Raw genomic sequence first — 11,931 nt, forward strand, 5'->3', positions numbered from 1 at the left:
GCCTCCTGCTTCCACGTGAACTGATTGGATTTGGTCTGGTGCCCTTGCTGCTTTTGCACCCCTAGCCAGGTTTAGCTTGGCTCAAGTGCTAGGATATTGATATAAAATGATAGGCGAAAGAAAATAATAAACCAGACAGCTTACGTCTAGTCTAGAACCTGTTTCCTCTTCCATGTCCTCTAACAAATCGTACTTGACAGGTCAACTCGTTTATTTCCCCCCAACCACATACGCACCATGACCACACAACCACCAACGCGGCAGCGCAGCACTCCTGCAGGCTTACTCTCACCGGACAACTTCTCATGCATGATTCACAACATTCGAAGCCACCACCCGAAACCCATCTGCCACTGGTGCTCTGCGCTGGTAGTCTTTTCCGAGTCAAGTTGACTCTTCCACGTCCTCTATCAGGGAACAACAGCATTGGGCAGCATATAGACGACAAGAAGAGCTAGGTGTTCCGAACCAGCATCCAGGTCATCCGAAACGTCACGACCACATCTTTAGTAGCTTTATCGAGGCAAAGAGCCAAAAAGGAGCACCGTGGTACTGACAGCTGTATCTGGTATGCAGTGCTATTTTGGGCACAGGGCAATGGGCTCTTGTGCGCCCAGCCATGTTGACTGCTTTGTCGAAAGCAATTTCAGCAACGGCATCACAAGGCGCAGCACCGTCGTGGGACTACAGAGATATTTATGGATTTCTACCATAGGAGGTCAATACCGGCATTCCTGCATGGTGTGTGGAGCAATGGATGCGCCCCTTGTCTCTGTTCTTCGAACCAAGAGAGACAATAGCAGATGGAGCGGCTGATGACTCGACGAGCATTGCCCATGGGTGCTACAAAAGCTGAACAACCTCACTTTGTGTTACAGACCCGGCCCGGCCCGTCTGGGCCATTATCTCTTGTGGCTTGGGCTGCCTCGGGTCCCCTCCCTTCCCGTCGAATTTATACGAAGAGGTGAGGCTGTCTGTCTGGCTTTCTACTTCGCTCTCAAAGTGCTTTATTTTATCGGCTAGATGGACATGCTGTCTCTCTAAAGCGCTCCAGTCCCGGCATACTACCTCTAAATAAGACGCTACCTATCTATCTAGATACGTTACTTGCCGTATGTCTTGAAAAAGACGCCCCCTCTTTCGCGGCAAACTGCAACACAATGGCGGGAATCTATACAAAGCTCGATTCTCAGGTAGACCTGCACGGATTCACAGATGCGGACGGAGAGGCAAAGACAGAGTCCTCATCTGCGGAAATGCCGGTCGAAGAATCAAACAAATCAGACGCGGCTGCGCGTGATGGAAAGTCTACTATACACACCCGGTCGGCGTGGTCGCTTTGGAAATGGGAAATCTTCTCTATTATCCTTGGCGGCGCCGTCATTGCAGCTATTTTCATCCTTCTGCGCATCTACGAGAACAAAGCTCTTTCTGAATGGAGGGCTCCTATCTCTATCAACACTGTTGTGGCAATTCTAACCGCCCTTTTCAAGGGAGTGCTGGCTGTGCCTATTTCGAGCGGTGCGTATGGTTAATCGCTGGCCTTTAAAGGACGTGATTCTGATTTGCAAGACACAGGATTGGGTCACATAAAGTGGCTTCTGTTCTCGAAACGGGATCGAAGTCTGGCTGACCTGGATAAGTACGACAAGGCGAGCCATGGTGCGTGGGGCTCCGCCATACTTATCTTTAACCAGTTCCGTGGACGAAGCGTGTCGTAAGTCTCTCTTTTACTGAAACTCTCATGATAATACACGAAAATCCTGAGTAACGAGTTGGAATAGACTTGTCGCTAGTTTTGGTGCCGCTCTCGCCATTCTCTCCCTGGCAATCGATTCTTTTTCTCAAGCATCCGTCTCGATTACTACGTGTGTACGAACTCTTCCGAATTCGGCGTATATTCCTCGCGTAAACCATGCAAGAGATACAACAGCAGGCCAACTTAGGCATAAAGCGCGCTATCTTTCGACTGATATGCAATTTGCCATACTCGCAGGCGTCTATTCACCACCGGCAAACAGCTCTGTTAGCACCGATGTTACTTGCTCCACGGGAAACTGCACATTCCCTGTTCCATTTACCACACTCGACATGTGCCATTCTTGTTCGGACATTTCTAATCAGGTGATGAAGCTTGAACACAATACATGGCTCTTGCCTGGCTACGGATCGATGATAAGAACAAACTACTCTGACTGGTACGGGATGCATTTGGTCAATATGACAACCTCTAAAAATATAACGGGTCCCGAAAAGCCGAGGACTAGCCTGTTTGATTTTCAGATATTGGCTGTGAAATGCAATGGGTCAGATGACTGTAGAGATGATGGGAAGGGAACGACACATGCAGGTATAGCCTTTGAATGTAGCCTCACGCCTTGTGTCCGGACCTATATGGCCAATATGACAAATCATGTATATGCAGAACATGAAGTCATATCTAGGAGACAATTTCTACATCCCTCGGTAAATCCTGTTGTTGGTTTCAATGTCCTCAAGTACTTCCAACTTGGGGTGAATCGGACATTCTATAATGGCAACTGGATCGACTGTAACGCATCTAAGAGCAAAACAGAGACGCACACGACTGACATATTCTCATATAAGAGCTATACGGAATACCTTCACGAGAATTCCACTTATCGTGAGGACCCTCTTTATTACCGCCCAGAATGCACCTTTCAGGTTGGCGATGACGAGGTATATACAATGAGGGCATTCGCCGACAACTTGTTCAGCAAGGCAACGGTGCTTTTACCATATCGCCTATCACTTTTCGGAGAGGCCTGGATACAGAAGCTCTGGGACTGGGGGCGGATGGATTTTTCTACAGTCGACGCATTTGCCAAGGGTCTTGCGACATCCATAGGCGCAAATTGGCGAAGGAACCCAGAAACTCTCGGCATCGAATATGTAGAGGGCCATACACATCTAACAGAGCCTTGCATAAAAGTTAGCTGGGGCTTCCTCTTTTTTCTAGCAATCTTGGTTATCGCAGAATCCCTCTTCCTCGTTATCATCGTCATAATCAGCCACCGCAGCCCGTGGAAGGGAGACTGGAAATCGTCTATTCTGCCCTACTTGTTTCAAAAAATTACACTGCCGAACTTGACTGACAAACAAACTGAGTCGGATCTGAAGAAAGCTGCGGAAGGTGTTAGGGCGACTTTTGAGCCGGTGGATGGACGTTGGACCTTGACCACGGGCTAGGCAACCTAGGCATATTAGATGCCCTGCATAGGTGAGCGCTCATTGCTTTTGCAGGAATTGAACGCAGAGGTACTTGGGAGAATATGGAAACGGCGAACCAAGTATGAGAAATGACGCGGAAAGTGTGGGGGACCGAGCAACAAGATGGGGAGAATCTACATGGCACTTTTCAATGCCTACATGACATATCTAGATTTAATGTTAACGGAATCTTTCATCTAGCTTATTATAGGTTGAGATTACTCTTATAGGTTTGTTACGTTGCGGCTTTTTATGAAGTAGCTGGCTCTAGACATAGTGTACTCGATGCTGTACTAGCATTAAACTGCCCAGCGCAGCAACTTGATTTAAATTTAAGACAAATGAACGTAACAACTAGCTTTTCAAAAGAGCTAGCAGTCATTTAAACGCTTTGGTGACCACTGTACTGTTTTATTTTCACTTTATGGTAAGGCGGTAATATACACATTGTAAAGGCATCTCAAGAGACTGAGGCTCAAGTCGTTTGCTAACCCGGTGATAGCTTCTTGACTACTACTCTCCGCGCTTGCACCATGAGTATATTTGATGGAAAACGTACCCAGATTATAACCGATTTGTCACGCTAGCTATCAGCTTATATTCGTCCGTGGTAAATGTTACCCTTGTTACGGAGTACAGAGACATGAAGTGTCCGCTTAAGATATCTGAGTTATCGGACTTGGAAAGCATTTTCGCATTAGCCCGGCCAAGTTGACGGTGCACAGCGTATTAATTCCCATTAAACTACAACTGGAAAATCTCCCCGTCATTTACTTTGACGCCAGTTGAGGCTTCAGAAGAACATGATGTAGCGGCCACTCCCAAACCCCGCCAGGCCGGCATTGTCTTGTGAGTCTATGGTATGGTTTGCCGTGGCGTTGACGTATATGGGTTGATTCGTACCACATCCTGTATTGAGCAGTGACCATCGATGGACGGCTCATTTACCGCCCCGAGACTTGACTGCTTGTGAAGCCATCAGTCTCTACTGTTGTGTTGCTTGAGCCGCTAAACGCCGCTTCGGTTACTCTTGTGGCACCACGAGACTGCGCTTCCAAGCCTATATCGGCGAAGTATTGCATCATGCTGCCCCAGAGTTTCTGGTCAGGGTGGTTGGTCATGTCCGGAATGTCAACTAGGATTCGCTGGCTGGTCAGTCGTTTGCTTGTCTATTGGCGTTCTGGACTTTCACCCCAAGACCACGGTTAAGATAAGGCGGAGAGGCAAGAAGCCCGTCGAGGAGAGCCATTTGAGGCTGCTGGGGTTTCACAAAGACAGGAAAAGCAGCCCAAAGTATAAGTACAAGGTAACAAGGTCAGTGATGTAGACCACAATACTACCCATAGCCACGTAACTATCGAACGGGCACTGTACGTTTTTTTGTTAGGTAGACGCCCAGGGAGGAAGCAGTTCCACGCAGTTCCATTGCGCTGTTGTGGCTGACCTGGTTTTAGCCTATACATATGTAGTGTATCGGAATTTGGACCCTGAGATGTGATCAATCGTTGACGCTGGGGAAGCACCGCGAAGATCAAGCGGGGGTATGACGCAGCAGGCCTGGCATGTTGTATTGATTGAAGACACGGAGAGTCGGAGACGTTGCCGATTGCTTGAAAGTTGCCAGCCACGAGCACCTCGACAACATATATAGACGGGCCCCGATAATAGCCGAGGACGAACAATCGCGTCGATGCCACGATCCCAGGGTAAAGCCTTGGACTAGGCGTATCCCCTAGAACCGATCCAGGTGGCCCAATGTATTGAGCCTACTTCTAGGATTGGGAGCCAGAAAGAGTGCGAAAGCAGGATCTGACCGTCAAATCTGGTCATCCACCAGACTCTTGCGTTCGGACAATCATGACCAACAGAGGCCCAGGTGCCCATCATATGCTCCGGACGTCGAAAATGCTTCTCATGGTGTGATATTTGGCAGTCATAATTTTGCAGCACGTTTTGTATCTCGTGGTATCTAGAAATGACTCACCCATCAACAATTTTAATGTGAATTAGCATGCAGAGATCCTCTCCAACCTCCAGTAAGGAGTGAAACCATGCCAACGATTGACAATCTCAAAGTCCTATGAGAGGGTTCGCTCTGTTGAACCGGGCCCATGCCCTTCATAGCCCTTACCGCTCGCCTATTTTGTCCTCGCCTTTACTCGGTCCATCATATCACTACGGTGAATCTCTGTCGTGTCCAACATCCACGGCCTTGGTAAACCTCTCTGGTTCGACTCGCTCCAATCCCCAAACAAGCGCCCCGCCAACTTCGCCAGGTGTCTCACTTCAATATGAACGAACAGCATACTGATGTTTGGCCTTCCATCCAGGCATGATGTCGTCCATCCTAGTTCCGGGGTTAATTTCTTCTTCGCATATGGTCGATACCAGTAGACCAGACGCGAGCACGCTGCCTTCTGTCGTCTCCAGCGTGAACTTGTCAACACCCACGAAATGACCGATACGGGACACCTTCCATGCGGAGCCGTCGCTAGACTGCATCTCGTCTCCGATTCTGACATCGGCGGGCAAAGCGAAGCGTATCTCTCCCAGCGGGTCGACGAGGAGCATGCCATGTTGAGAGGTAACCTTCAATGTGGTGATGGTATAATGAGACCGAACCTCGAACTCAAAAAAGTCAAAGCTTCCACTCGACCGGACATTTCGAATAACGCGGGTTGGGACAAGCCGACCTTCTGCCAATGTGAGTACGGAATCACCGTGACGGACAGCAGAGATGGGTTTTCCCAGCCTTGTTCCGTCGGGTGCGTACATGGCAATGGTCGTGTCGTTGGAAAAGCAGGCCGGCGGAACCCATACAAGCGTGGCACAAGCGACCATGCATACGCCAGCGCACCCTGTGACGCCGACTGCAATGCCTAATGGACCGGCAAACGCGGCAGGACCCCCGGCGCATTCGCAGCAGGCGACTGAGCAGGCGGAGAAGCATGCCATGCCGGCCAAGGCCAACTTGGCTTGATGGAGTAACTGCGTCGACAGCATCACCGCAAAGATGGGCGCCTTTCGTGCAAACTTCATCTTGAAGTAGGCAATAATACCGATAGGATTATAATGATATTACGTGATGCTCGAGTAGAGCTGTTGCTGGTAAAGTAAATGGTATTGAAGGATGGAAAGCATGGCAAGTGACAGGAAAACGCAAGGTTCTTATAGGCACACAGCGGGAAACATGATGAGAGAAATCCTACAAAGAGGTCTTTCCTGAATTGGCTGATTGCATTTTTGGTCTACACTGTTAATGACGCACCTAGGCAGGACACAGCAAAGGGAGGAGCATGAAAAAACCAGAGACTTCAATGTTGTGACTGGCTCAACGGCGGCAGCCCAACACCTCGATCGCCAAGAAACCCAGCGATAAAGTGCCTGGCACCTTGGGCAGATGAGGGGAAGTTGTCACTTGCATCAGCCTCTGGGTTGTACAGCAGCAATGGCTGCATTGAGAAGGATATATTTCTTCAGTCTGCCTTGCTGTCTGAGCCATTTCTTCTGTCACATATCGCACGCTCAAGCAGTGTTTTGAAACACTTGCCAGCCACACCGCTCCTAGTTTCCCTTGACTCGTCCGTCAGGCTTGCCATCCTTGCGCAAACCACCATGCTCTGTGGGCTTATAATCGCCCCCCGAACCACCGGCGCCCCCAGAGGATGAACCATCTGATGAACCGCTACTACCACGTGCGGCCGCCTTGGCGCCTTCCATACCAGCGATGTGAGGATCTACCTTGCCGTACGCAAACTCTGCGACATGTTAGACGCGGGGTGTATACGAATTATGCGTGCCGACGTACCTCCTGTGCCGACTCTTTTGTCAGGGGTGCCATCCTTCTTCAGGCCGTTGTGCTCTAAAATAGAGGTTAAATAGTGTCAACATCATCTGCGGCACTTCACCAACCAGTGGGTTTGTAGTCAGACATGTTGAAAAGTTGGCTTGACGATCTGGTTGAAGATTTGGAGTTGTAACGATGAGGCCTCAATGACTTGCGAGGAATAATGGTCGTATATATAGACAATTTTATGGCACCTCGTAGTCACCCGGCATCACGAAGGACTACAACTGTCCAACCTTGAACGCAGGGGCGGTATCCGGGGTAAGCCTCTCCCATGTAAATGACGACTACACTCGAGCCAAATGCGATTCTTCTCCACAGCGATTCGCAACGCTGAATGCCATTGTCTAGTATTTTGTAACGGTGTCAGCGCGAAACAGGCTGCAAGTTCCGTGAAGCATCACAAAAGCCAAGAGCTGGCATGTTTTGCTTTTGATGCAGGCCACGAACAGGGGGGTGTCAGAATCGCACGGGGGGCTCTGCATCGGTGGCAACTGCCAAGACTGGCGCTTCACCGCTATTGCGATCCTCGTTGGACGTTGAATTACATTAATTTGGATGCCTTGGTTTCACTCATCCCGGAGCTCATTGAGGCCACTGCTTGGGTATGACATAACTGACTCTTCGATGACGACACCAGAAGCAGATACCACGCCGTAACACCGTCTGCATTAATTTATGCTTTGGGTTGATCTAGGCAGCATATCGGCAGTGAGACAAAGCGAGCATCCCGATGGCTGCGGGAACTCGCTGAACACGGAGAGGAGCGGGAACCGGGAGAAAAGCGGGGAACCGGGGCCGAAGGGCGGCTTAGGTGACGGGCAATCAACGGGGTTCAACAGCTCTGTTAAGAGTAATGGTTCTTGGTTTCTCTCCATCTTGGGCTGCCAAAGACATCTTGTTGGTCAAAAACAGCGAGGACCCCTTACTTCCTGATTCCTGGCGACCGAGGCCTGGAATTAGGTCTTGTGATTAACATCCTTGTGTGATCGTTGCCGGGTTAAGGGCCGGTCCGTGCCGTAATATTGTGGGACCCGTGTGGTTACCGTTGTACCGTGTATGAGAGAGCTCCTGGTGCAGAAGCCTAACACAGAGCAAGGGAACTCGTCTAGTTCATCAACCCGTTGTTCGTGGAGACTGTTCAAGAAGCGGTGGCGCAATCGGTCATCAGACTAGTATTCACCAAGCCACCAAGCGAACGCTCAGGTAGTCTTTTCCCAGTTGCAAAGCCATAGCCGACGGTTGATATGCAGCTCGTCTAAGCTTCCAATGATTTGCCGTGGCATAGCTAGATCAACGAAATCCAGCTCAATACTTTTATTGTCCGTTTTTAGGCCTCACTGCGGCAGAAGAGGATGTGGGTATACAGAGAACTGCTTGCAACTGCAATATTGGATCAAACAGACCCCAGCCGATAATCCTCTTTTCTAGTCTCCTTGCTAATTATTTTTCTGGGCGCTCGTGGTTTTATTGTGAGTCTGAAAAGAACCAAGCAGGGCAATTTACCTCTAAAGGGACAAATCAGTGTCTTTGCCCCAGACATTATTGAACGTCTCGCTCCTGAAAATATACCGAGGTGCGATGGATGTGTCCATGTATGTGTTAATTTGGACAGAAGGTACACTGGTTCATGGCTTCGCGTAACTGAAAATGGCCTGGGCCAAGAAGGAGATGCTTACTTGGTATAAATGGGTCGCACATCAAACTGCCGAACCAATTCGCCGAATGCAATAGAGGTGCTTCTCGTATTGGAATCGGCTTATACGGTGTTATTGGGCTAAGAGAAGGTTTACGAGTTTAAGCATTTATTGTGAGAAATATCGCTATATCATGTTTATCTTCGCTGCGGTCTCCTATTTATCACGTATGTTTCTAGAAATTGAAATTACCCTGTAGCATAGCATACACCTCTCGTGACTTATAATACGGCAGAATGTATTAGTCCTTAAGAGTGAAACCGGTTAATGAAGTCCATAATCGGCTAGACTACTCGGGCATTCAGTCTTAGCATCTAGGTGTTAGGCTTGGTCATAGGTCGGAGCCCTTGACCGGTTTAACTGTTCGATCGGCTTTAGTACGCCCTCAGAAAACCGGTCCAACATGCGTACACGTGTGACGCAACGAAAATGCCCTCCTTATGCGACTCCTGCTTCCTGTGAACATCTGGTAGATTCTTAAGGAGAGTATATTAAAGTAGCCGAGGAAAGTAGCTAATATGAAGTTCCCTCTATACTTGGACACGGATTACATAAATCAACCACCAAGAATACACAGAAACCTTCCTTGAGCAAAACTCTAGAGTTATATCTAGAGTTATACATAGAGTATTGCCCTCAAAAACCAAATAACTTTTTTAAGGCGCTCCTGGCAATTCTTGAGGTGCCGGCAGGTTGAGCTGCCGTTCTTGCCATTCATTATCCGCACTTTTTAAAACCACTCATCGTATTCATCATCATATTCAGCTTCGAATGCTGGATGATGCGCTTCCTGCAGGTAAACCCGGAGCTGAGTGCGGTCCGGGCAAGTAACTTGCGGCGTCTCTTGTTGTCTAGGGAACCACCTCTGAGAAGGGCATGAAGGAGGATCAGGGTTCACGAAGACAGCTCCGGGAAACCCGCCGCCTTCGATTGGCTTGATGGCGTAATTATACGTTTCTTGGTCCCCACTGGTATAGCTCACTTCTATCTGATTGTGAGGTGCTCCTTGCACACGGAGCTTCAGGTCGGCGGATTGGTCATAGGCCGGAATTTGGCGTGTTTGATGGGCAGGAATAACGGTCTCTTGGTCGCGGGATACTTTGATCCCATCGGCGAGTGACTTTCCTGTTACTTTATCCAGACGGACGGGCCTATTCATATTATTCGTGATGAAGACGTGGTTGGGGCTGGATCGGCGCCCCCAGTAGAATTCTGGGAAACCTAGCGAGGTTGCCGCAAGAACGGCTACAGCAGAGAGCATGGAATACTTCATATTGGCGGTAAATAAAGTGTGAATAGTAATGTATCTTGTTTGTAGAGTAGATTAAGTTGTAGAGAGTAGATCATTCTAGGTCTCGAATACAGCTCCTATTTATATTTTTTGAGTTCTACTGTATAGCTAATTGGCCTTGGTATTGTACATGACTGGCATCAAGTGCTACGATTGAGTTTTTTTAATAATTTAATTTTTTGTTAACTTTTTTTTTCTCGTAAATCTTGGAAATTGCTACACAGGCCCAACTTTTCCTGCTTCTCATTTGTCTGTCGACGATGATGCCAAAAATTAATTTATTTCTCCGCAAGTTAATTGCCACGTAGTTATTACACTTTCAATCTAAAGTATATAGATTTCATGCTGCCATGAGCCGAGACTCCCAGAATCGGTACCGACCTAGGTTACAAACGAATGGTGTCGCGGACCGAATTGACGCCTTTGGATGGGCTTGACACGGCGAGCGTCAATTCCGACTTGCACTGACGCGAGTGGCGTCAGCAAGGTCAATGTTGAAGAAAAGTTAATTGATGTACAATCCGTGCATTCTATGAATGTTAAATCTACTCTTTCATCCGCTAGATCTGCTCTGTTGTAAGCTGTTCTTGCTACGCGGCTATCTCACTCAAGTGGTGTCAAGTCAAAATATGCTGTTGTCTAAAAGCTTCTAGAAATTTACTTTTAATGATCAAAGCTTAAACTAATTCTAGACTGTGGGCCGTTGTATTAGTTGAAGCTATTTACTTGTAGGGCTGCAATTCAAGCTTCAAGCCACTTGCGTCGTCATCTCCCCCTCTTTTAAGCAAATACTTTATTCGCCACATGCCAAGCCGTTGCAACTGTGATTGGCAGTTATCATCATGGAGGTAAACGAGGAGTCAGGAATGACATTCCAAAAGGGCCGCTAAATTAACATGGATTGACTTCTACACATGTAAGCATGATACGTGCCACCAAGTACTGCAATGTCTGAATTTCACTATTCCTCTTCCGAAATTCAGGACACAACGCCAAGGTTTGTAGAGGCAGCAAAAACCAACACAAATCATCAGAGCGGCCATGAATCACAGCATTGTCTGGAGCAACTCAAGGTTATTATGGGGGCGGGTGTGGATTTCTTGGAATCGGCGGAGACACACACCACACTCCGACTGTAAGCACCAGTTTACTGCGAATGAACCAGTCCATTACAATCTTGTCAGTAACTGGTGGCTTTCGTACACGCCAGGGTATGAAGGCCGCTGTGAAAGAAGACAGGGTGCTTGTGACTTGTAACGGCCGGCGACTTTGAGCCCACGTCTCCCCAAAATGGCGTTGTATGAGAGATTGTCAAATGACAATGTAAGGCTGCACGCGAGGAGGGTACCGTCTCTCTGGCTTGCAAAAAGACTTGGTCGAACCGCTATTACTGACGGCGCAGACATTGTAAGCCGATAGGCAGACGTGATATTTTGTCTCAAGATAAAATAAGCTAATTATATTCACATGTAGATGTGGTACCAGGAGGCAACACACAAAACGATCACAATCAGGCATGACGCTAAAACTTACACAACACCATGATACGTACATATCTATAGCCTACCCTATAGACGAATAACGATCTCATTGGTATAAGGGAGTGAGGAGTCAGTAGACCTCAGGCATGCATGAAAATTACGATAACTAATAGATATGTTACATGGAGACTAGAATGTCTTACAGATTGCTGCGTTTAGCTGTTCTTCGGACAGTACTCGGTACCCGTTGGCTATTCTAGAAGCACATTGTTGGTGGAATAACGTCGTTGTCGCACCTGCTTTGTCTCGGAAGTTTATGCAGAACAGGTACAGGTTATATCCGGAGAAATAGAAGGATTCATACATAGAGGATGTAGGCCTAGG

At 48.1% G+C, this 11,931-nt stretch overlaps 4 protein-coding genes across 4 annotated transcripts; 1 reads left to right on the plus strand and 3 right to left on the minus strand.

The window, feature by feature from the left end:
- Positions 1–1,160: 1,160 nt before the first annotated feature.
- Positions 1,161–3,210, plus strand: MAA_11311 (Metallopeptidase, catalytic domain protein; the record flags this gene model as incomplete). Its single annotated transcript, XM_011413299.1, has 3 exons — positions 1,161–1,521; positions 1,579–1,717; positions 1,785–3,210. The coding sequence occupies 3 exons, from the start codon at positions 1,161–1,163 to the stop codon at positions 3,208–3,210; spliced, it is 1,926 nt and encodes a 641-aa protein (XP_011411601.1).
- A 2,307-nt stretch (positions 3,211–5,517) lies between these two features.
- MAA_11312 (nacht nucleoside triphosphatase) lies at positions 5,518–6,270 on the minus strand (the record flags this gene model as incomplete). The annotated part of the gene is made up of 1 exon (XM_011413300.1): positions 5,518–6,270. One exon carries the CDS (start codon positions 6,268–6,270, stop codon positions 5,518–5,520), a length of 753 nt encoding a protein of 250 aa, XP_011411602.1.
- Positions 6,271–6,795: 525 nt separating this feature from the next.
- MAA_08960 (uncharacterized protein) lies at positions 6,796–7,165 on the minus strand (the record flags this gene model as incomplete). Its single annotated transcript, XM_007826958.1, has 3 exons — positions 6,796–6,989; positions 7,040–7,093; positions 7,144–7,165. The coding sequence occupies 3 exons, from the start codon at positions 7,163–7,165 to the stop codon at positions 6,796–6,798; spliced, it is 270 nt and encodes an 89-aa protein (XP_007825149.1).
- Positions 7,166–9,505: 2,340 nt separating this feature from the next.
- On the minus strand, positions 9,506–10,048 carry MAA_08959 (uncharacterized protein; the record flags this gene model as incomplete). Its single annotated transcript, XM_007826957.1, has 1 exon — positions 9,506–10,048. The coding sequence occupies one exon, from the start codon at positions 10,046–10,048 to the stop codon at positions 9,506–9,508; it is 543 nt and encodes a 180-aa protein (XP_007825148.1).
- Between the last annotated feature and the right edge of the window lie 1,883 nt (positions 10,049–11,931).

Source organism: Metarhizium robertsii, assembly GCF_000187425.2.
Source record: "Metarhizium robertsii ARSEF 23 chromosome Unknown MAA_Scf_6, whole genome shotgun sequence".
Lineage (NCBI taxonomy): Eukaryota > Fungi > Ascomycota > Sordariomycetes > Hypocreales > Clavicipitaceae > Metarhizium > Metarhizium robertsii.